The 22320-nt window shown below is 38.6% G+C and overlaps 1 protein-coding gene across 3 annotated transcripts in view; it reads right to left on the bottom strand.

Annotated features, from left to right (window-relative positions):
- The window catches only part of FNBP4 (formin binding protein 4), a 38882-nt gene that overhangs the window by 8483 nt on the left and 8079 nt on the right, over positions 1-22320 (bottom strand). For 2 of the 3 annotated variants that reach the window (XR_003434446.1, XM_027114698.1), the window contains exons 5-16: positions 21682-21829; positions 21456-21576; positions 19648-19983; positions 18379-18609; positions 16379-16421; positions 14780-14904; positions 13783-13887; positions 12743-12876; positions 11568-11755; positions 6378-6688; positions 5689-5833; positions 4617-4951 (exon numbers count right to left, since the gene is read on the bottom strand). Coding sequence is in view for 2 of the 3 variants with exons in the window: in XM_027114698.1 (XP_026970499.1) it covers positions 4617-4951; positions 5689-5833; positions 6378-6688; positions 11568-11755; positions 12743-12876; positions 13783-13887; positions 14780-14904; positions 16379-16421; positions 18379-18609; positions 19648-19983; positions 21456-21576; positions 21682-21829 (2222 nt within the window). In the remaining variant the exon portion in view is untranslated. The remainder of the gene's footprint in view (positions 1-4616; positions 4952-5688; positions 5834-6377; positions 6689-11567; positions 11756-12742; positions 12877-13782; positions 13888-14779; positions 14905-16378; positions 16422-18378; positions 18610-19647; positions 19984-21455; positions 21577-21681; positions 21830-22320) is intronic. The other variant, XM_027114699.1, reaches the window with a different exon arrangement.

Below are 22320 nucleotides of genomic sequence, written 5' to 3'. Positions count from 1 at the left end.
CTAAAGAAAAACACAAAGAATGAAAGGAAATCAGGAAAATGACGTGAACAAAATGAGACTGTCAACAAAGAGACAGATATTATTATTAAAAAGAACCAAAGAAATATTCTGGAGCTGAAAAATACATCAACTGAATTGAAAATTCACTATTTCAACAACAGACTCCAATAGGCATAAAAAAAGATCAGCAAAATTGATGATAGGTCATTTGAAGTTATTGAGTCTGAAGAGCAAAAAGGAAAAGAATGAAGCAAAGTGAACAGAGTCCAAGTGACTTATACGACATCATCAAATGGACCAATATATGCATTATGGGAATCTCAGAAGGAGAAAAGGGCAAAGATGTTATGTAAGAAATAATGGGGCTTCCCTGGCGGCGCAGTGATTAAGAATCTGCTTGCCAATGCAGGGGACACGGGTTTGAGCCCTGGACCAGGAAGATCCCACGTGCTGCGGAGCAACTAAGCCCGTATGCCACAACTACTGAGCCTGCGCTCTAGAGCCCGCAAGCCACAATTACTGAGCCTGTGAGCCATAACTACTGAAGCCCGCATGCCTAGAGCCCACACACCACAACAAAGAGTAACGCCCACTCGCTGCAACTAGAGAAAGCCCGCGTACAACAAGGAAGACCCAATGCAGCCCAAAATATAAATAAATAAATGTAAAAAAACCGAGGGAAAAAAACTAAGATATTCCTAGATAAACAAAAGCTGAGAAAATTCATTACCACTAGATGTGCCCTACGAGAAATGCTAAAGCATGTCTTTCAAGCTGAAATGAAAAGATGCTAGATAGTAACTTGTCATACAAAAATTTAAAGTTCTCTGGTAAAGGTAAATACAAGAACAAACATAAAAACCAGTATTATTGTGATACTGGTTCATAATTTTTATTCTTCTACAGATTTTAAAAGACAAAAGCATAAAAAATAATTACAAGTCTACATTAATGGGTACACAGTATATAAAGATATAATCTGTAACACCAATAACATAACAGAGTGGAGGTGCGTCTGTATAGGAGTTTTTGTCTGCAATTGACTGTACCAGTTTAAAATAGATATTACATGTAATTCCTACCATAACCACAAAGAAAATAAATATAGAATATACACAAAAGGAAATGAAAAAGAAACCAAAATGTGTCACTGAAAAATATCAACTAAACATAAAGGAAGGCAGTAAGAGAGGAAATGAGAGACAAAAAAGCTATTAAGACATACAGAAAACAACCAAAAGGAATACCAAATCCTTATCAGTAATTACTATATTAAATTATTAATTTACTAATGTAAACGGATTAAACGCTACAATCAAAAAACACATACTGCAATGGAGCAGGACCCTATGGTCCCTTCCTGTCATGTCCTTGGCCTACATTTTGTCTGTGAAAAAACTTCAGCCAAAGAATAAGTTTAATTAGGGACATCCCTAGTGGTCCAGTGGTTAAGACTCCATGCTTCCACTGCAGGGGGTGCAGGTTCAATCCCTTGTTGGGGAACTAAGATTCCAAATGCCAAGCAGCGCAGCCAAAAAAAAACAAAAAAAAAAAAAAAAAGTTTCATTGGAGAAATGAGAAAATGCAGAAACAAAGGAAAACAGTCAAATGAGACCAAGTAATAAATGTTTAGTCATTAAGCATAGTTAAGGACCTTTAGTTCCTTCTCAAGGGCTATAGATAATATTCTGAGCCACATCCTGTGAGCCGTCTTATACTGAAACCCCCACCAGGTGGAAGATGTTAACTACATGATGACCAGACTGTAGCCATGACATAAGCTGCCACAATTCCAAGAAATGGTCTCAAGGAAATGGGAACAAACTGACCCTGGAACTGAAGATTAATTGTACTTAAAACAATCACGATGATGCTGATCAGGCCACTGCATGACCAATTTCAAGATGGACTGTTAGAGCTGACAGTGCTGTTTCTGCCTGTAGCCCACTCCCTTCACCTATGAAAGTTCTTGTCCACTGACTGTAAGTGGGGGGAGTCGGCCTCTTGACAGGAGTTCCTCCCCACCCCGGGTTGCCAGCATCAAAAATAAAGCAAACTTCCCTTTCCGCCAACCTTGCCTCTTTACTGGCTTCTGAGTGGTGAGCAGCTGGAACCCCCACTTTCTTTGGTTACAATACTGGCAGAATGGATTAAAAAAACAAAATGCAATTGAAACTGATCACGTCTATAAGAAATTCATTTTACATCTAAGGACATACACAAGTTTAAAGTGAAAGGACAGAAAAACACATTCCATGAAAATTGTAACCAAGAGAAAGAAGGGGTAAGTGGATTACTACAAGACAAAATAGAAATTAAGTAAAAAACTGTTAAAAGAGATAAAGAAGAACATTACATACGATAAAAGGGTAAAATCATACCACTTAAAATAGCACGCAAAAGAATAAAATACCTGAGAATAAATTTAGCCAAGGAGATGAAAGAGTTGTACACTGAAAATTATAAAACAATGCTGAAAGAAATTAAAGACCTAAATAAATGGAAAGGAATCCTGTGCTCACAGACTGAAAGATTCAATATTGCTAAATAGGTAATAAGACCCAAGCAATCTACAGGTAAATGCAATCCCTATCAAAATTCCACTGGCCTTTTATGTAGAAATGGAAAAGCTGACCTTTAAATTCATATGAAATTACAAGGGGGCCTGAAGAGCCAATACTGAAAAAGAAGCACCAAGTCAGAGAACTCACACGTCTCAAATTCAAAACATACCACAAAGTTATAGTAATCAAAACAACGTGGTGCTGGCATATAGACCAATGGAATAAGCCCATGTGTTTATGGTGAACTGATTTTAGATAAGGTCTACCATTCAATGGGGGAAAGAATGGTCTCTTCAACAAATGGTCCTGGGACAACAGGGTATCACACTCAAGAGAGTGAAATTGGATCTCTACTTGACACCATACAAAAATTAACTGAAAATACCGTCACTGTTTGCAGATGACATGATACTATACCTAGAGAATCCTGAAGATGTTACCAGAAAACTACTAGAGCTAATCAATGAATCTGGTAGAGTAGCAGGATGTAAAATTAATACACAGATATCTCTTGCATTCCTATACACTAATGATGAAAAGTCTGAAAATGAAATTAAGAAAACACTCCCCTTTACCACTGCAACGAAAAGAATAAGATACCTAGGAATAAACCTACCTAAGGAGACAAAGACCTGTATGCAGAAAACTATGAGACACGGATGAAAGAACTTAAAGATGATACAAACAGATGGAGAGCTATACCACTTTCTTGGATTGGAAGAATCAACATTGTAAAAATGACTATACTACCCAAAGCAATCTACAGATTCAATGCAATCCCTATCAAACTACCAATGGCATTTTTCACAGAACTAGAACAAAAAATTTCACAATTTGTATGGAAACACAAAAGACCCCGAAGAGTCAAAGCAATCTTGAGAAAGAAAAACAGAGCTGGAGGAATCAGGCTCTCTGACTTCAGACTATACTACAAAGCTACAGTAATCAAGGCAGTATGGTACTGGCACAAAAACAGAAACAGTGATCAATGGAACAGGATAGAAAGCCCAGAGATAAAGCCATGCACATATGGTCACCTTATCTTTGACAAAGGAGGCAAGAATATACAGTGGGGAAAAGACAGGCACTTCAGTAAGTGGTGCTGGGAAAACTGGACAGCTACGTGTAAAAGAATGAAATTCTAATACCATACACAAAAATAAACTCAAAATGGATTAAAGACCTAAATGTAAGGCCAGACTGTAAAACTCTTGGAGGAAAACACAGGTAGAACACTCTATGACATAAATCACAGCAAGATCCTTTCTGACCCACCTCTTAGAGAAATGGAAATAAAAACAAACAAATGGAACCTAATGAAACTTGAAAGCTTTTGCACAGCAAAGGAAACCATAAGACAAAAAGACATCCCTCAGAATGGGAGAAATTATTTGTAAATGAAGCAACCGACAGAGGATTAATCTCCGAAATATAAAAGCAGCTCATGCAGCTCAATATCAAAAAAACAAACAACCCAATCCAAAAATGGGCAGAAGACCTAAAGAGACATTTCTCCAAAGAAGATATACAGATTGCCAACAAAGACATGAAAAGATGCTCAACATCACTAATCATTAGAGAAATGCAAAAAACTACAATGAGGTATCACCTCACACTGGTCAGAATGGCCGTCATTAAAAAATCTACAAACAATAAATGCTGGAGAGGGTGTGGAGAAAAGGGAACCCTCCTCCACTGTTACTGGGAATGTAAACTGATACAGCCACTATGGAGAACAGTATGGAGGGTCCTTAAAAAACTACAAATAGAACTACCATATGACCCAGCAATCCCACTACTGGGCATATACCCAGAGAAAACCATAATTCAAAAAGACATATGCACCCAAATGTTCACTGCAGGTGTAATGAGGTGTGACTGCTTAATGGGTATAGGGTTCTCCTCTGGAGTTATGAAAATGTTATGTAACTAGAGAGAGGTGGTGGTTACACCACAGTGTGAATATACTAAGTGCTACTGAATTTATACTTTAACTATCACCTCAATAAAACAAAAATTTTAAACTAAAATGTAAAGAGAGGTTTACTCTACCTTATCTTTCTTTCCTTTTTTTGTCTTCTCAGGTGCTGGCATTTTGGGAGCTGGTGGTGGTGGTGGTGGGGGGGGAGGAGGAGGAGGAGGAGGTGGCGGCGGCGGCGGCTCTATAATGGCAGTGGCGGGCACAGCGCCGCGGGCCTGGACTGGCTGCAATGTGGGAGCAGTCACTGCCACTGGGACGGAACACTCAGCATAGCTCATAATTGCAGGAGCTGATGCCAGTCCTAAGTAATTGGACTGTAGGCTCATTCCTCTGGCCTGATGACCCATTCCTGTTGCTGGATGGCTAACTGATAGTGCCTGGTGTCCAATCCCTGTTGCCTGGTGACCTAGAACAGAAAACATAAAACTATAGAAAGGACATCGTGGGGCTTCCCTGGTGGCGCAGTGGTTGAGAATCTGCCTGCTAATGCAGGGGACACGGGTTCGAGCCCTGGTCTGGGAGGATCCCACATGCTGTGGAGCAACTAGGCCCGTGCGCCACAACTACTGAGCCTGTGCTCCGCAACAAGAGAGGCTGTGACAGTGAGAGGCCCACGCACCGCGATGAAGAGTGGCCCCCGCTTCCCACAACTAGAGAAAGCCCTTGCAAGGAAATGAAGACCCAACATAGCAAAAATAAATAAATTAATTAATAAACTCCTACCCCCAACATCTTAAAAAAAAAAGAAAAAAAAAGGACATTGTGACACAGCCAAAAACAAGAAGGAGGAGGAAAAGGAAATTGGGAGTTAGATCACCTACAAAGTGATTCTAATATACCCCCCCCGCCAAGAAACACACAAACCACCCCCCCAAAAACAAACAAAAAACCCAGTCACATTTTCTGGTGTTCCTAATATTTTAGCATTAAGGTACTTAAACATCAAGATCAATGATTTTGTGTAAATGCTCAGAAAACAATCTGGAAGGATATATGCCAATGTTAATAGTGGTTTTTAGTAACTGAAATAAATGCACATAAACTGTCTTTGCAATGAAAAGCCTTTAACATTAATTTATGATATCTAATTCTGGAAACAAAGATAATACACTGATGAAAATACATTTTAATCACAATGCTTACCTGTAGCTACAGCTGATTGGCTGTAGAGGACCGGAGAACTACCAATGGTAGCTGACCTCTGAACTGCTGCAGTACTAATTTCTGTAGCTTTTCTCTTTATTGCTTTAGTGGAAGGAGAACTAGAGATGGTACAGTCAGCTGAAGTCTGAAACAGAGATTCTAGTCAGTGGCTGTAGCCCCTGGTTAAGTATCCTGTTCTAAAATAAAACATGTAGGGACTTCCTTGGTGGTGCAGTGGTTAAGAATCAGCCTGCCAATGCAGGGGACAACGGGTTCAATCCCCGGTCCGGGAAGATCCCACAGGCTGCGGAGCAAGTAAGCCTGTGCCCCACAACTACTGAGCCTGCGCTCTAAAGCCCGCAAGCCACAGCTACTGGGCCTGTAAGCCACAACTACTGAAGCCTGCTCGCTGCAACTACTGAAGCCCATGTGCTCTAGGGCCCACATGCCACAACTACTGAGCCCACGCACCTAGAGCCTGTGATCTGCAACAAGAGAAGCCACTGCAATGAGAAGCACGTGCACCACAATGAAGAGTAGCCCCGTTTGCCACAACTAGAGAAAGCCCGCACGCAGCAACAAAGACCCAACACAGCCCAAAATAAATAAATAAATTAAAAAAAAATAAAACGTGTCAATCATGCCCCAGTCCTCCAAAACTTTTCAGAATGCCAGATGGCATTTCTCACCTGGCTAGTTACAACTGTGGTTTGTGCTGAAGGTTTCAATGGAGTATCCTCCTCCGTTCCTGGAGCAGGAGGCTCCTCACTTCCTTCATCCTCCATCTCGACCTCCTGGATCTCACCATCTTCTGCAGGAGGAGGAGGAGGGGGAGGGGGAGGCGGGGATTCTGGAGGTGGAGGCGGAGGCGGTGGCATTTCCAAAGGTAATGGAGGTTGAAGCACAGGCACATTTGACTGAAGAAGGGTCCAGAACGGAGTAAGTGGCATGAGTGATGAAGAAGAAACTTGGCCAGAAAAGGACTCTTTACAAAGAGAACCTATGAAAACAAATAGGAGTCAGGGAAAAAGCAAGACTAAAACTCCATGAACACAGAAATGTTCAACTGATTATATAGACAAAACCTGTCCCACAGACATCTATTCTACACTGATGTCACTGAAATATTAAACTCAGTTCAAAAATGACTTCCATGAAAAGATAAATTTATAGAATTTACTGTTAGCACTCGCCCCAGCTGTGTTATACTAGTCTTGTTTTCTGGGTACAGATTTATGGCTGAGTAAATGAAGCAACATCACATCAACTTAATGAGAAATTCAGTCATCTGAACCTGAAGTTTATTTCAAAGATACACAACTAGAAGGCAACATTCTGGGGTCTTCTTTATTTCAAAAGAGAGTGAATGATGTGCATTTGCAATACTGATTCCATGTACTTTATCTTTTAGTGAGCTAGATAAGTAATTAAGGATGACCCAGAGAAGTACACATTCAAATCACACAAACTCTCCCCATTTCAATTAATTTGGGTTACTAAGTTTCAAAAATCCATTTGCAAGGTGGTATTGTCAATCCTATCATTCCTTCACACCTTTGTGTGAATTATTCATTTACTAAATCACAGCAACAAATGAGAGAGGGTAATTTTTTATTCCTGTGATGAGAAAAGGGAAATCAGTGAGCATGAATCTTCAAGGTAAATGATAATGATAAATATAACACAGAGAAGAGGTGTTTGAAGATATGGAGGATTTGAAATGGCTGCTGAAGTTAAGAAATTATAGCTGAGGAGCTGCAGGGTTAGCTTTCCTCAAAATTTGCAAAAGTCATAGTAAATTACTACCCTTTCTCTGCTGGGAAAAGATTTAAAGATTAGAGAAAATAGGAAGATATACTTACTTGCAGCCTTCCCCATCCCTCTTTATCGTCAATAGGGAAGTTTCACAATATTTGGGACTATTAGATATATATCCCAGGAATGCTGAAGGGGATTTTCTCCCTAAAATCATAGAATTTAGGAGTAGAAGAGACATGAGAAATCGTCTAGTTTACCCCTCTCATTTTAAAGGTAATGAAACCCAGGAGGGAAATGACTTGCCCAAGATCATATAGCTCTTAGTGGTCAAGTCTGACCCCTAGTCTAGTGATATATATATTTTTTTGGCCGAGCCGTGCATTTTGCTTGCAGGATCTCAGTTCCTCCACCAGGAATTGAACCCGGGTCACAGTAGTGAAAGCTCAGAATCCTAACCACTAGGCCATGAGGGAACTCCCCTAGTGCTATTTTAACAAGATGTCCTGGTGAAATATCAGGAGTCTAAGAGCGTTAGAAATCTCAAATTTCACTTCTCACGGAGTAGAGATCCAGATGCCGTCACCTGTCAAATTCCATGGTCAAAGCAGTAGATTAAATAACGACTCTATTATAAAAGGCTCTAGAACAAGGATAAGGCCTTTTACCTTACTTTGCTCAAAATACAGCACACTGGCACTCAACAGTGTAAAACCAAAGCAGCCATGAACCATTTGGCTTTTAGAATAGCTTCACTTTTTTACGGAACAGGTAGATGATACATTATGTAAGAGACTTGAAGAACATAATTCACACAGTTACTCTAATTATTTTGAGAAACTGCTTACTACCAAGGAAAAGGGAACTGAAAAAAATTCACCAGAAAACAAGAATGTAGTTTTCCAGCTAAAAGACTTCAAGTGTCTCATTAAGCTTTATGAATCTCTACACTAACTGGTAGACAGTTTGGGTATGGGCAGGCAGTCTACTACATTACATAATAGTACATCAAGATTACATCAGAACTGAGGAAGTAAACACTGAGGATTAATAACTTATTAAACTTCCTTTTACTAAACCAACCATAATATATGGTAGGTAAACAAATTTGTCAGATTTATATGTTGGCAGGTTTCTCATCTGGAAGCATAATGCAATACTGGTTATGTTTATGATGGTGAGAAGCTGCTATGCAGAGGAAATCAAGAAAACAAAGCAGGTTCAAGATTAATAATGTGGTTTACAACCTTCAACAAAGTTAATCAGAAATAATTGAGCTTTCTGTAAATAGGAAACAAACTAGACTTGATAAATTTAGATCATACAAGGAGCACTTTTAGAGTTAATATTTGAATCCTAAACTAAGTTTACTCAAAACATAAAAGCTGCATCGTAACACTGATAATTATCTCTTTTAGCTTAAATACAAAGAATTTCGAGAAATCCTAGTTTGAATATCCATGGATGTCATATTACATACTGCTTCTCTTCATTTCTAAATTTAACCCAGTTGAGGTATTTTGCCATTTAAGAGAACATTAAGTCTGAAGTCCAAGGAGAGATTAAAATGGTATATACATAGCTTTTATTATGTGCTAATAAATTTTTTAAACTACCAAGCTTAAAAACAGAATACCGTGAGGATACAAATGTTGAATTCTCCAAGAACATATATTTTCTATGAATCTTTACTTCTATATAAATAGAAAATCAGGCTTTCTTTCTTATAAAGGTAGGCTTCCTTTATTGTTTTCCTATACTCCCCCAAAAGTATTATTGCTTAGTATTTTGAGGCAAGAGGCCAGTTTATCAGTTTAAATCAAGAAATTATTATAGAAATAAGACTTTTTGGAAAAGCAGCTTAACTTAACCTGACAAAAGCCCAGCAAAACAGACATGTTGGGTATCTTGAAGTATCACTCATCTTAAGAGATATAATGTCAAATTCAAACATGCAACAATGAACAAGGATTAAAAATGAACAGAACTTTGAAACTTTCTTGCTCCTCAGTGTATATGTTTTCTTCTTTAAAAGATGATTTTAACCACTGTTGGGCTGACAAAAAGCAAGCATTATACACTTTCTTTACAGGCTTAAAATAGTGATTGGTATTGCTCTTCAATTCCAAAGACCTTAGTACAAGATTTGGATTTTATTTAGATCAAGTTTATCATGTGGTTTTAGTAGCTCTCAATCAAGAGGCTCAAAAATATAAGCTGGTTTACCAGCGGCTTTTTCCTTTATCAGACAGTACCAACTGCGTGTCATTAACAAAGGGAGAAAGTAACTTAATGTTTAACTCTAAGGTATTCACACAACACTTAGCATTAGCAATTCAGCTTTAGAACATATAAGAAGGGACATTAGACACTGGTCAAGAAGGGAATCACCAAACCAGAACCACCATCAAGCCTCTTCAGGTCACTAACTATTAAAAAGTAAATACAACCAAGTTACTAGACGTATCTACTATTCACTACCCAAAGAATGAGAAAGTAATCTAAAGAAAATCTCTTCATGAAAATGGTACACCCTGTAACTTAAGAATTTTTTTTTCTGAAATATGAAGTAGAAAACCACTTTTTTGCTATGTTCTAAAATTATCTGCAGTCATAGGTGCCTATTTTGAGTGACCTGATAATGATTCTTAGGCTATTTAAGAAGTTAACAAAATCATTGGTACATGACCATTTTTATTTGGTACACAATCAGAACTTTTCTACTGGGATTAGGGAGCCAGTAGAATACAAAATATTATTTTTGATTAGCAGAGGACGTAAGAATTCAGCTCTTCACTCCCATCTTACCAAAAACTATCTTTTTATCCTCAAAGGTTTGTGACTTTATTTTTTAATTAAAAAAAATTGTAGTTTGATTTACAATGTTTCAGGCATACAGCAAAGTGATTCAGTTATACATATATATACTTTTCAGATTTTTTCCATTATAGGTTATTACAAAATATTGAATATAGTTCACAAAGGTTTATGACTTTAGAAATCATTCCACAACACTCTTACCTTCACATGCTATCATTTAAACAAACATCTACCAGTTTTTCAGATTGAAAGGCTGTTTGTTCATCACAGTCTTGACTATGCTTCATTAGCCACTTATTTTTGTCATTCCAAGAAAGATGGGACTTCGAGGAAAAAAAACAGTGTATCTTCTTCCATAATAAGGAAATCAAGCAATGGTTCTTCAGATTCTCAGAGTAAATGAAAAACTGAAATGTGAAAGCCTTTTTTTTCTTTTTTAAATTTATATAACCAGGGCTTCCCTGGTGGCACAGTGGTTGAGGGTCCGCCTGCCGATGCAGGGGACGCGGGTTCGTAACCCCGTCCGGGGGGATCCCATATGCCGCAGAGCGGCTGGGCCGTGAGCCATGGCCGCTGAGCCTGAGCGTCTGGAGCCTGTGCTCCGCAACGGGAGAGGCCGCAACAGTGAGAGGCCCGCACGCCGCAAAAAAAAAAATTACGTAACCAAACTGAAGTTCCCTAAGAGTACTTTAACTGGATTGAGCCATCTTAATTGTTTTATACGAGAATATTGATGATTTGCAATGATCAATTATTTTGCTTCTCTGAAACAAGTATGGTCCTAGTTTCACAGCATTTATTCAGATCATTTTGGTTTGTAACAACCATACTTCCTACGAGATTAGTGAAGTGTAAAAATGAGGTTGCAAAATCAGCAGACTAAGTGCTCTACAGAAAAGCAGAACAAATCTCTTATTACTCCACATAAATATCGACAATTTAAATAACTGGTTCCTTAGCATTAATTAGAATTCCTGTTATTGGAAATCCACAGCTTCGTCTGTGGCATGACAGAACAGTTATAGGACAATCTTTTAAAATCAAAATACACCGGCTCATAATTTTACTTTTTAGCAGAGTCTGGCTGGTATCAATACTATGCTTACTTCCAACTAGTCACTACCTTAATTTTCTTCAATATAAGCCCTGCATTCTTTTTTTCTTTTCCTTAGGGCAAGCCATTATTTTTTAGTTAGAAATTTATGTGATTATGATTCAAATTATTTTCTTTTACATGTTAATACAAGTCTTTTTTTTCCTCTAAAATAATTTCTCTCCAATTAATATAGGGTAAATTGTCCCACCTGTGGAATTCTCGGAAGAGTCTGTAGAATTTGAGTCAGTGCCAGTTTTGTCTTTCAAGGTCTGTTTAGGAAGAGTCTCGTCTCTACTTTCTTGTGCTTGGCTTTCTTCCTCTTCCTCCTCACCATCTGGGAACTCCCACTGAGACTCGCCCGACTGTTCGTTTACATAGAAATATCGTCTATGATCCCTAAATTACAAGAAAGAAAACACATGTTTTAAGACCCATTCTCCTACAAAGACACTTCCATTTGGTCCTGTCCCAGGACAGCAGTCTGCTCTCACAGGGACGAACCTCTTCTTAATGGACTGCTATTCACAAAGGCAACAAAGAGCTTTGACAATTGAGGATGGAGAACCAAGGATAATTCAAAGCTATTTGCACTGCCAGCAGCTCTGTGAATACAGCCCTGAGCCCTCTCACTCCAACAGATGACTTAGAAAAACACCTCTCACATCTTTTTTTTTTTTTTTTTTTGCCAATGCTTAACAGGGTTTCAAGTTTCATTAGCAAAGGGACTCAATCTCCTAGAACACTAATTTCCCTTCCAAAGAAGAGAACGAAGTTTGCAAAAGGTGACTCTTCCCCTCTTGAACCGTGGAATTCACATTTCATACTCTTGATACCAAACACAGTGAAAGCTAAAGAGAGGGAGAGGATCTGGGAGCTGAAAAATAAAAGAGCAAAGATTTCAAATAACGAAAAAAAAATCAAGAAAAGCCAAATATAAAAAGAAATGTTTTCATCTGACCTGCTGGCAGAAGATAGTAATCTTGTTCTTCATTCACATCTTCAGCCACGAAGCTTTCCTTAACTTCACCGAGGTTAATCAGGAGTAGTTGCTTCCAGAGGTCCTGTAAAGCGCACAGAGCTCTCGCATGCGCTTAACCCCCAAGCCCGCCCTACTCCGTGCAACAACACTCTGGAGTAAAAACCAGCTTTGTCCAATCTTGGGAAAAAATCCGTTACATGGAACACTTTAGACATTGCTTTTTGTTTCTCCAACGTGTGGCTGGCCCAAACTCTGCAAGTGCTCGGGGTGCTCTGCCTGCCCAGCACCGCTAACGCAGCTGCTCTCAGTCTCCAGACAGGCTGTCAGGTCGTCAGGTGGTGGTGATCACAAATCAAGTCTGAGATGTCAAAGGTGAAAGGTGAAAAGGGGAGAAGAGTGCGTACCTGTCCCAGTGGCAGGACCAGCCTTTAGGAGTGGCGTTTATTTCATACTGTTTTAGTTGTTCTGCTGCATCCTGAAGTTTTCGTTTAAGGTAGTTTCCATTAAGAGCCCCTTCCCGCCAGTCTGCAATCCGTGTCTAAAATAAAAAAGCAGTAAGTTAAAGACTTATTATTATGTCAGGAGGCAGAGGTAAAAGGAACTTAAGTCTTCTGGTCCATGATGTATACTCTGGCAGCAGACTAGACCAAACGGGAAAAGAAATCCCAGCCTAAAAATCTTGTTTGCTCTTCAGAGTTCTCAAAAATGAGACTGGACCCCAGTACTGTCAAATCTCCAACATCTGTGAAAATGAGTAGCAGTAGTTTTGTTTTTCCCTTTGGACTATATTAAGATGGTTCCCCAGTAACTTTATTTTTTGGGTGGATAGTTCATTCAATTAAGTAATGTTATTAATCAAAATTAAAGGTTTAGTTCTCAAGGAAATCAGTGAGCTTCCTACAGGAATTCCTTACCTAATCCTATTTATTGTAAAGTACACAGGTTACAAATAGGATCCAGAACTTCTCTTTTTAAGTAGACCTGTAGGGAATTCCCTGGCGACCCAGTGGTTAGGACTCCTCGCTTTCACTGCCGTGGGCCCGGGCGTGATCCCTGGTGGGGGAACTAAGATCCCAAAAGCTGAGTGCCACCCCTGCCCGTGCCCCGCCAAAAAAGTCTATAATGCTTTAACACTTATAAAGTACTTTCAACATTATGTGGTCTCATCATCACTATGAACAGAATTTTAATTTCTTAGAAAAACAGAATATATGCCAATTCAAGGGGGTTAAGTATCATCATCATACACAAACTCTCAGTATTTATTTCCATAATTATGTTTTGCTTTGGCTAATACATAGTTTTATTTCCTGGGTTGGTGGTTCAAATATACATCAAGATTAAAAATTTAAATTTAGGATTGAAACATAAATAAGACAGATTCCTCACACACACAGCATTTCATTCAAACACTGACTATTTATACTAAAAATGGCTAAATTACCTCAGTCTGTAAAAGCAGCACATGAAAGTTGGAGATGGACTGCCTATTAATGCCTAAGAATTCAAATTTACTTGTCAGGGTATTTGCCAGTTCTCCAATCTGAAACTGTAATGCAGGAAAGAAAAAAAAGGAAAAATAAAAACAGAGTCAGCAAAATTTTATTATGTAAAATCTTTCATTTATTGTTGCAGATACTAGAAAAATGGGTCTGCCTATAAACAGCCTTTCTCACATACCGCAACTAGTTATGTACAAGATAAAACCCTAATTTACAATAAAATAATTCACATAACAAAGTGTTAAATAATGAGACAAGGTCAAGAGAAATTAGACGCACTATCTACTCTAATACGATATGGAAGTTGAAAATAGGTCCTAAATGACATAACCCCCAATATTGTCCAAGCCATCATTTATCCATTACTAATTGCTTACACTAGCCCCACACTGAACAAAATTAATTCTCCCAGTCCCATCTACATGGCTGTACACTAACTGGTGAGTGGACAAACTCTTTCAAGTCAAAAGAATATGCTAAGTGGTTTTTCCAACAGATCACACTTTAAGAGCCACACACTTACTTGGTCCAATTCTTCTCATGACATTAGCAACAGAAATGAAATTGGAAACAAATATGCCTTTGTGTAAGGACAAGTAGTTCATGCAGGAATTAAATTTGTAACTTGAGTCTCTTTAGTACTTCCAAACTAGAGAAGCCTATAGTTGATAAGCTACTGCTTTCCAATGGAGACTTACTTATAAGTAATTAAGCATTTAGAATTTATTTTTAGATAATTTCTCTATATCAAGTCAGTCTCATAGCTCCTTATTTCAGCCTTAAATATAACCTTTTCACCTAACCAAATAAATGATTTATATTTGGAGATAGTAAAGATTACTTTTTACTACTTGCTAAAAGAAAGTAGTTGGCCTATTTAAAATGGTTCGCCAATTTAAAAGTACTTATTTGTCAAATTGCATTAAGTAATATACATACTTTCAAGTCCTGTTCTTCTTCTACTTTAGGTGCTGTTTGTACTTTAATCTTTTCTGGAGATTCTTCTACTTCCATCTCTTTGTCTGAATTTTCATCTACTTTTTCTGAATTTTCAGCACCAATTGCTAAAAAAGAAAATATGTGAAATTAAATCAAAAGGACTGTAAACAACGAGGTCCTACTCTATAGCACAGGGAACTATATTCAATATCCTCTGATAAACCATAATGAAAAAATATAAAAAAAAGGATGTCTATATGTGTATAAATGAGTCACTTAGCTGTACAGGACAGATTGGCACATTGTAAATCAACTATACTTCAATAAAAAAAATAAAATTAAAAAAAAAAGGACCAATACTAATAGAGCCCCAAATACATTTTCTTACCCCGTAGCAAATATCTGAAAGTTATTAGTGCTCTCCTTTGCCTGTTTTCTCCTTACATGTTAAGGAAGCCCTAGTGACTTATCAACCTACTGTCTCTAAAGAGCCAAAAAATTTAATCCTTTATAATCACCTTTCTTTTTTTTAAAATAAATTTATTTTATTTATTTATTTTTGGCTGCATTGGGTCTTCATTGCTGCACACGGGCTTTCTCTAATTGTGGCGAGCGGGTGCCACACTTCATTGTGGTGTGCAGGCTTCTCATTGCGGTGGCCTCTCTTGTTGTGGAGCACGAGCTCTAGGACTGCGGGCTTCTGTAGTGGCAGCACGCAGGCTCAGCAGTTGGGGTGCACGGGCTTAGTTGTTCCACGGCATGTGGGATCTTCCCGGAGCAGGGCTCAAACCTGCGTCCCCTGCATTGGCAGGCAGATTCTTAACCACTGCACCATCAGGGAAGCCCCTATAATCACCTTTCTTAAAATGTGTCTATATACATGATTTACTTTGTTTTACCACATTACCAAGAAGTTTCTGCTTTCCCTTCCTCCTTCATCTATTAATCTTTTCTAATCTTCTCTTCCAGAAAATCATGGCTTCAATTATTTACAAAAGCTAGAATATCTAACGGTTCTTTATCAAATGGGTTTTGATAAAAAGGCTTTCAGGGCTTCCCTGGTGGTGCGGTGGTTAAGAATCCGCCTGCCAACGCAGGGGACACGGGTTCAAGCCCTGGTCCACGAAGATCCCACATGCTGCGGAACAACTAAGCCTGTGTGCCGCAACTACTGAGCCTGCCCTCTAGAGTTCGCGAGCCACAACTACTGAGCCCATGTGCCACAACTACTGAAGCCCATGTGCCTATAGCCCGTGCTCCGCAACAAGAGAAGCCACTGCAATGAGAAGCCCGTGCACCACAATGAAAGAAAGCCCATGCGCAGCAATGAAGACCCAACGCAGCCGAAAAATAAAAACAAATAAATTTATTTTTTAAAAAAAGGCTTTCAAGACCAGAGCAGCATATTAAACTACCAAATAACTCCCTTCCTGAACTGGTTAACACCTGTAGACAGCCTTTATTGGACCTACCTACCCTTCTGGTTGGTGCTGTCTGCTGGTAGTGGGAATCTCCAAAAAAGAATAGGTAGGTTTACCACATACTTAAATGGACTAAAAGATATGAACTCTTTGTTATGTTTGCTTAACACCTGCTTACCAAACATATACAATGTAAATCCATCTCTCTGGAGGATCACAGACTAAAAACAAACAAAAAAACAAATTTGAGTACCTTTTCTTAACACTGGTTAATATTTGATCTAGAGAAGAAATGTGACTTTAATATCACTCTCAACAGCTTTCATTAGCCTAAAATTTTGTATTAAGTACTTAATCTTTTCATACAATGGCCTTGTTCTTTTTATTTGATCATTAATATTCCTTCTGCATTTTCATGTTGTCTAAAACCAAATCTTTCTACTCTCTCACTTACTAGTTTATAGTTCATTGGTATATTAGACATCTTACAGTTGATGGCAGGTTTAAGAATTTAACAATTTTAAGCACTGCTAGAGCTCTAAGACTTGATTATTTTGGAGGGCAGTTAGGCAGGATCTATCAAATGAAAATGCATATACCCCTTGACCTAGCAATATACCACTGGGAATCTATACTATAATGGTACTAAAATCTGCATAAAGATAGATGTACCAAGATGTTTACTACAGCATTATTTTAATTGCATAGTATCATTAACTAATGAGTATAATATATTTAAAAAACAACATGAGCACTCAAGTAACTACAACCCAGCTTAACAGAAGACTATTAATAACACCTCGAAGCTCCCTGTGCCTCTCCCCCAACATGTTCACACCAGACACACCCTGATGGTGTTGGTAAATGCCTCTACTTTCATCATGGATAGATCTTTAAGCACAATATTTCTGCTTATTTTTCAACTTATATACATGGAGCACTAACATATGCATTCTTCTGTGGCTTTTTAAATTCAACATTATTGTTCCTGACATTAATCCATGTTACTGCATATAGCAATGGATCATTCATTTTTTACTGCTGCTTAGTATTCAATTGGAAGAATACATCACAATTTATCCACTACTCTTTTGATGGATATTTGAATGGCTAATATTTATACTTTTTTGGGATAAAATGAATGTAATATTACTTCTAAGAGTGAAACAAGGACACAAATGTCCATCAATGGAGAAAGAGTTAAATGAAGACATCTATACTACTCAGCAGTTAAAAACAATTTTCAAGACCTTGTTAAACAAAAAAGTATGTCTAACAATCCATATGGTTAATCTCACCTATGGTAAAATTTACATATGCACATTACACACACACACACACAAAACCACCAACGTATATTTAAAAAAGAGGAAAAGGTCTAGAAGAATATATGTAGATAAAAAAATAAAGAAAACGGACCTCAGGGTAGGGCATGAAAACAGTGAAAAGACGAAGGGGGGAGGGGCACCTTTAGAATTCTACTTCATATTCTTCTATATGGTTGATTGGAAAGAAAAATTCAAGGATGTTTGCATTTATTTATTACCTGTGTTTTTGTTTACTTGTTATTTTTAAACTGTAACCTATAAGGTACCTTCTGCTTGGTACACTCAACTAAGGTTTGGTGATTAAAATTAGTTAGTTCTGGTAACAGACTGCAAAAATGCAGCAGGTTCTCCTCTATATTACCCTGAAGATGACTTGGGTCCTCATGACAGTACCAGACTATCTACACACCCAACCAAAGGCTGGACAACTTGTACACAGAGAGGGAAAATGAGGCTGGGTTTGCCAGAGGTGGGCCTTGCCTGCCGTGTTTACCAACTGGTAATAGAGAGGTAAAGAGAATCCACGGTCTTTATGCAGATTATCATGACAATTACTGTAGTGAGTGATAAAAAGAAAAGGGAGGGAGAGACCCAATCTCATTTTTTTGTTTTTGAGGGAGAAGTTATTCCGAATCAGTAGTGAATACACAGCCCGATGGATTCTAGCCTCTCAATTTCTTACTGCTCCACCAGAGGTGGAGCAGGAAAAGGCAGAAGTTTCCTTCCCCGCATTTCCTAAAAGGGTAAAAGTGCTATATCCTTCTATTTGCTGAAGAGAAAACAGAAAAGGGTAAGAGGGATTTCTCCTCTACATCTTTCAACTCTCAAGTTTAATTAAAGCACAAATTACCACTTTCTCCATTTTCTGGAGTCTCTCGTCCAGTTTTGCTAGAACTCCGGCTGGTAGATTCTGGACTGGTAGCTCGAACAAACATCTTCCATTTTCCTCTTTTAGACATAAGTCTACGCATTCCATCTTGAGATGCTGGCTGGCTGATATCAGAACACGGACTAGACCCTGACACACTACCATCTCCTTCCTCCAAGGCTCGCAGCTCTGCCTACGACGAACAGGAATTAACTGTTTACCAACATTTATCTGTGTGAGTAGCAAGAATGACAGCCATGTGTTTTTGGAATTTAAATCCTTTGAGGACAATAAGTATTTTTTAATACATTTTTACATCAGGATTGATCATTATGCTCCAAATTCTACTGTTACTCAATAAATGTTTACTCATGATTACAGTTAACAAATATTGATTTAAAGGGTATAGGTTCTAAAGATCCATGAACAAATTTTCTAATACATGTACACAAAGGATAAAGCTCAACTTTCGCTGGTCCTTCTCTATAGCTTCAAATTTTTCAAAAGCGGGAAGCTTCAAAGTGATTTACTGCTATAACACCTGTTAAGACTTTGCTTCGTATATACTCAAGGCAGCAGTAGATAAAACTGTTCCAAGAAAAATCAGGGCAGAAAATAAGTAAAAATCAACTTCTCAATCAGAAAGTTTCCTGTGGACCATTTACCTTAGAAGGAAAGCACATGAAATAATGGGTTCCTCTTAAACTCTCCTGTTATCTTCCCACAAGGCCCACTTCTCTTTTTCCTTTTTTTTTTTGGCCGCATAGAAGTCTGTGGAATTTCAGTTCCCTGACCAGGGATGGAACCCAGGCCCAGGCAGTGAAAGCGCCAAGTCCTAACCACTGGACTGCTAGGGAATTCCCATAAGGTCCACTTAACTATACACACAATACCACAGGTGATCATTGGAAGTCAACTTGTACTTTAACTGTTGGGTTAAAAACCAAATTATCACAAGAATTCGCAATGTTTGTTTGTTAAGAAGCTAAACCAAAGATATACATTATACTTACTGTATCTATCCTTAAATCATAACAACGTTAGTCTTTATTGGTTGTCAACTACCAAAAGCATCATCAGGGACCAAAAGAACTACAACTCCATAGTTCAAGTTTTTATTACATAAGCATATCTAGGTGAAAGGATAAGAAAAACAAAATCCCAACGATGGCTGTAAATTGAGCACAGCAATCCCAGAGTATGACAGTTCCGAAGGAAGAAAATACATCTAACAGAACTTCAAACACTTACTTTTTTCCTTTCCAAAACCAGCTCCAGCTCCAGGGTATCTTGTTCTTCTTCCTCTTCACTTTCTCCAGACTGAACAACACTGCAAATATCCTCCTGAGTAGGGTCTTCCACACCGTCCAATAGACTTTCTTGTGGCTTTACTATTGTTGCTTCTTCTGTTGTACTTGTTTCTTTCTCTTCTGAAACTGGCTCTACTTCTTTACAAATTACTTTTCTTCTCCATCTCTCTTCTTCCTCTTTTATTCCCTCAGGCAATAAAGGAGCAAGCAGTGATGCTGCCACCCCTTTCTTCTCCTCCTCATTATTTGAGAGAGCTTGAATTCCTTCATTCACTTCCTATAAAGAATAAAATAATTTTGCTTAACTTTCAAAGAAATCTCACCTAAATATACAGTACATTTAATTGTTCGTGTTAAAAACGACCATAGGGCTTCCCTGGTGGTGCAGTGGTTGAGAGTCCGCCTGCCGATGCAGGGGACATGGGTTCGTGCCCCGGTCCGGGAAGATCCCACATGCTGCGGAGCGGCTGGGCCCGTGAGCCATGGCTGCTGAGCCTGCACGTCCGGAGCCTGTGCTCCGCAACGCGAGAGGCCACAACAGTGAGAGGCCCGCGCACCAGAAAAATAAATAAATAAATAAATAAAAATAAAAATAAAAACGACCATAATTTTCAGTCACTGGATATTCTTAAAAACCACTGACTCCCATCAGATTAGTGTACATGTTTGTACCATTTTCTTTACACATGTATAATGGAAACACTGCTACTTTAGGAAGGCAGTATTACAGTTCTGGGTGGGACTCAAACATATCTTTTCTTCTATTCTCTGTACATCAAAAGGCAGACTAGTAAGAAACAGAGGCAGATTTAAATAAGATCAGAATCTTGCCAGTTCAACACATGACTGGATAAATCTTCACCTTCCTCTTCTGTATGATGAGATAACTTAAATATGCTGTGAAGGTGATTCAGAGGAAAGTGAAATATTTCTAAAATGAAATGTGTGATTTCATTTAAAGTGTCTACCTCCTCCACTGGGATATTTATTCTACCTCCCTCTTACAGGTGTAAAGGTGAACTTATTCTGTAAAAGCATTTTTTTTTTTTTTGCGGTACGCGGGCCTCTCACTGTTGTGGCCTCTCCCATTGCAGGGCACAGGCTCCGGACGCGCAGGCTCAGCGGCCATGGCTCACGGGCCCAGCCGCTCCACGGCATGTGGGATCTTACCGGACCGGGGCACGAACCCATCCGTGTCCCCTGCATCGGCAGGCGGACTCTCAACCACTGCGCCACCAGGGAAGCCCTGTAAAAGCATTTTTTGATACAACTCCGTCATCATTCAAAAATTCAAGATAAATTAAAATTCAACACATTCTCTCTGTAGAGTACAACTTACTTTTCTTACTGATGAGATTACAAAAATGGTCAAGTTTTATTAGTAGCAGTTTTTAAGGTAGCCAATCTTTATATTAAAAAAAAAAAAAGGCGGAATCCCAAAATACAACTATTCTGAAGCAGAGAAGGGGACCCGAAGCGTTGCCTGCTTGGCTGCTCCCATGTCCTTCACAATGACTCAAGGAGCCTCTATTGCACCCTAAAGCTCCAAAAGCACCACTGAACTGGGTAACTGCTATAAATGCCATATAATAAACAGACACAGATTATGTAAAACTTTAAGAAACAAAATGTATACTGTTTCACATCTATGCTGTAAAATATTAACAGAGGCTTATATACCTGTGACAGAGTAACATTCAAGTTCTTTAGATGTGAAAATAAGCAGATGAGGTAAGTTGTAACACTGACCTTTTTAACTTCTCGCTTGGTTATGACTGGTGCACTTTTACTACTGGAAACTGAAATATTTTTCTCCTTAGTATACATGTCTGTATTTACCACAAAACTAGCTTCAGCACCTGTTACGGAACTAAAAAAAATATACTTAGCAAGAGAAACAGAAGGCAAATATTATCAGCAAAAGATAAGACTCTGATTTCCTTCTAGTAACTTTTTTTTTCAAGTCTATTCTTACCTGGGCTGGTAATGTTGTAATCCCTGCACCTGGGTGGCAAGATACTGGGGTAATTCCCAAGTCACTTCATTTGTTTGTGTGTTCCAATAATAATAGCATCCTGTGTTCTCATCCCAGACCTCCTGCCAATCTCCCATCTCAATTCCAACTAGAAGAAAATGAAACAAATTTTAAGAAGCACATATTCCCACACAACTCTGACCTTCTATCTCAAGTCAACTCTAAAGCTATAACAACCTAACACAGCACTGTTAACAACTGGGCAGGGCACTTCTCTGTTGTGGAGGCAGTCCGATGTAGTGTTCACCAGCATCCTTGCCTCTCCCCAGTCGACGCAGTAAACCCTCCTCTCACCACCCACTACCACCCTCTGCTGTGACTGACAGCCAGAAATCCAAACACTGTCAAATGTTCCCTGGGGGGGCCACTCCCCCCTCCTCAGTCATCTTTGCAAACATGGTTTAAAAAAGCAGTTTGATAGTTGAAAAATGTATTCTGAATCCCAAAATACTTTTTAAAATAATGGCTTTTATTATTTACCGAGCATAATCTGCTACTGGTTAAAAGGCAAACAATTATCTTTCAGTACAAAAAATATACCCTAGCCGTTCTCATTTTCTAAATACTGTATTTAAGAAA

This window comes from Aethalodelphis obliquidens, unplaced genomic scaffold, assembly GCF_003676395.1.
Source record: "Aethalodelphis obliquidens isolate GAN/ISIS:26980383/991018 unplaced genomic scaffold, ASM367639v1 scaffold14, whole genome shotgun sequence".
Lineage (NCBI taxonomy): Eukaryota > Metazoa > Chordata > Mammalia > Artiodactyla > Delphinidae > Aethalodelphis > Aethalodelphis obliquidens.
Note: the sequence above shows the minus strand (reverse complement) of the source record. Positions and strands in the feature narration are given on the sequence as shown.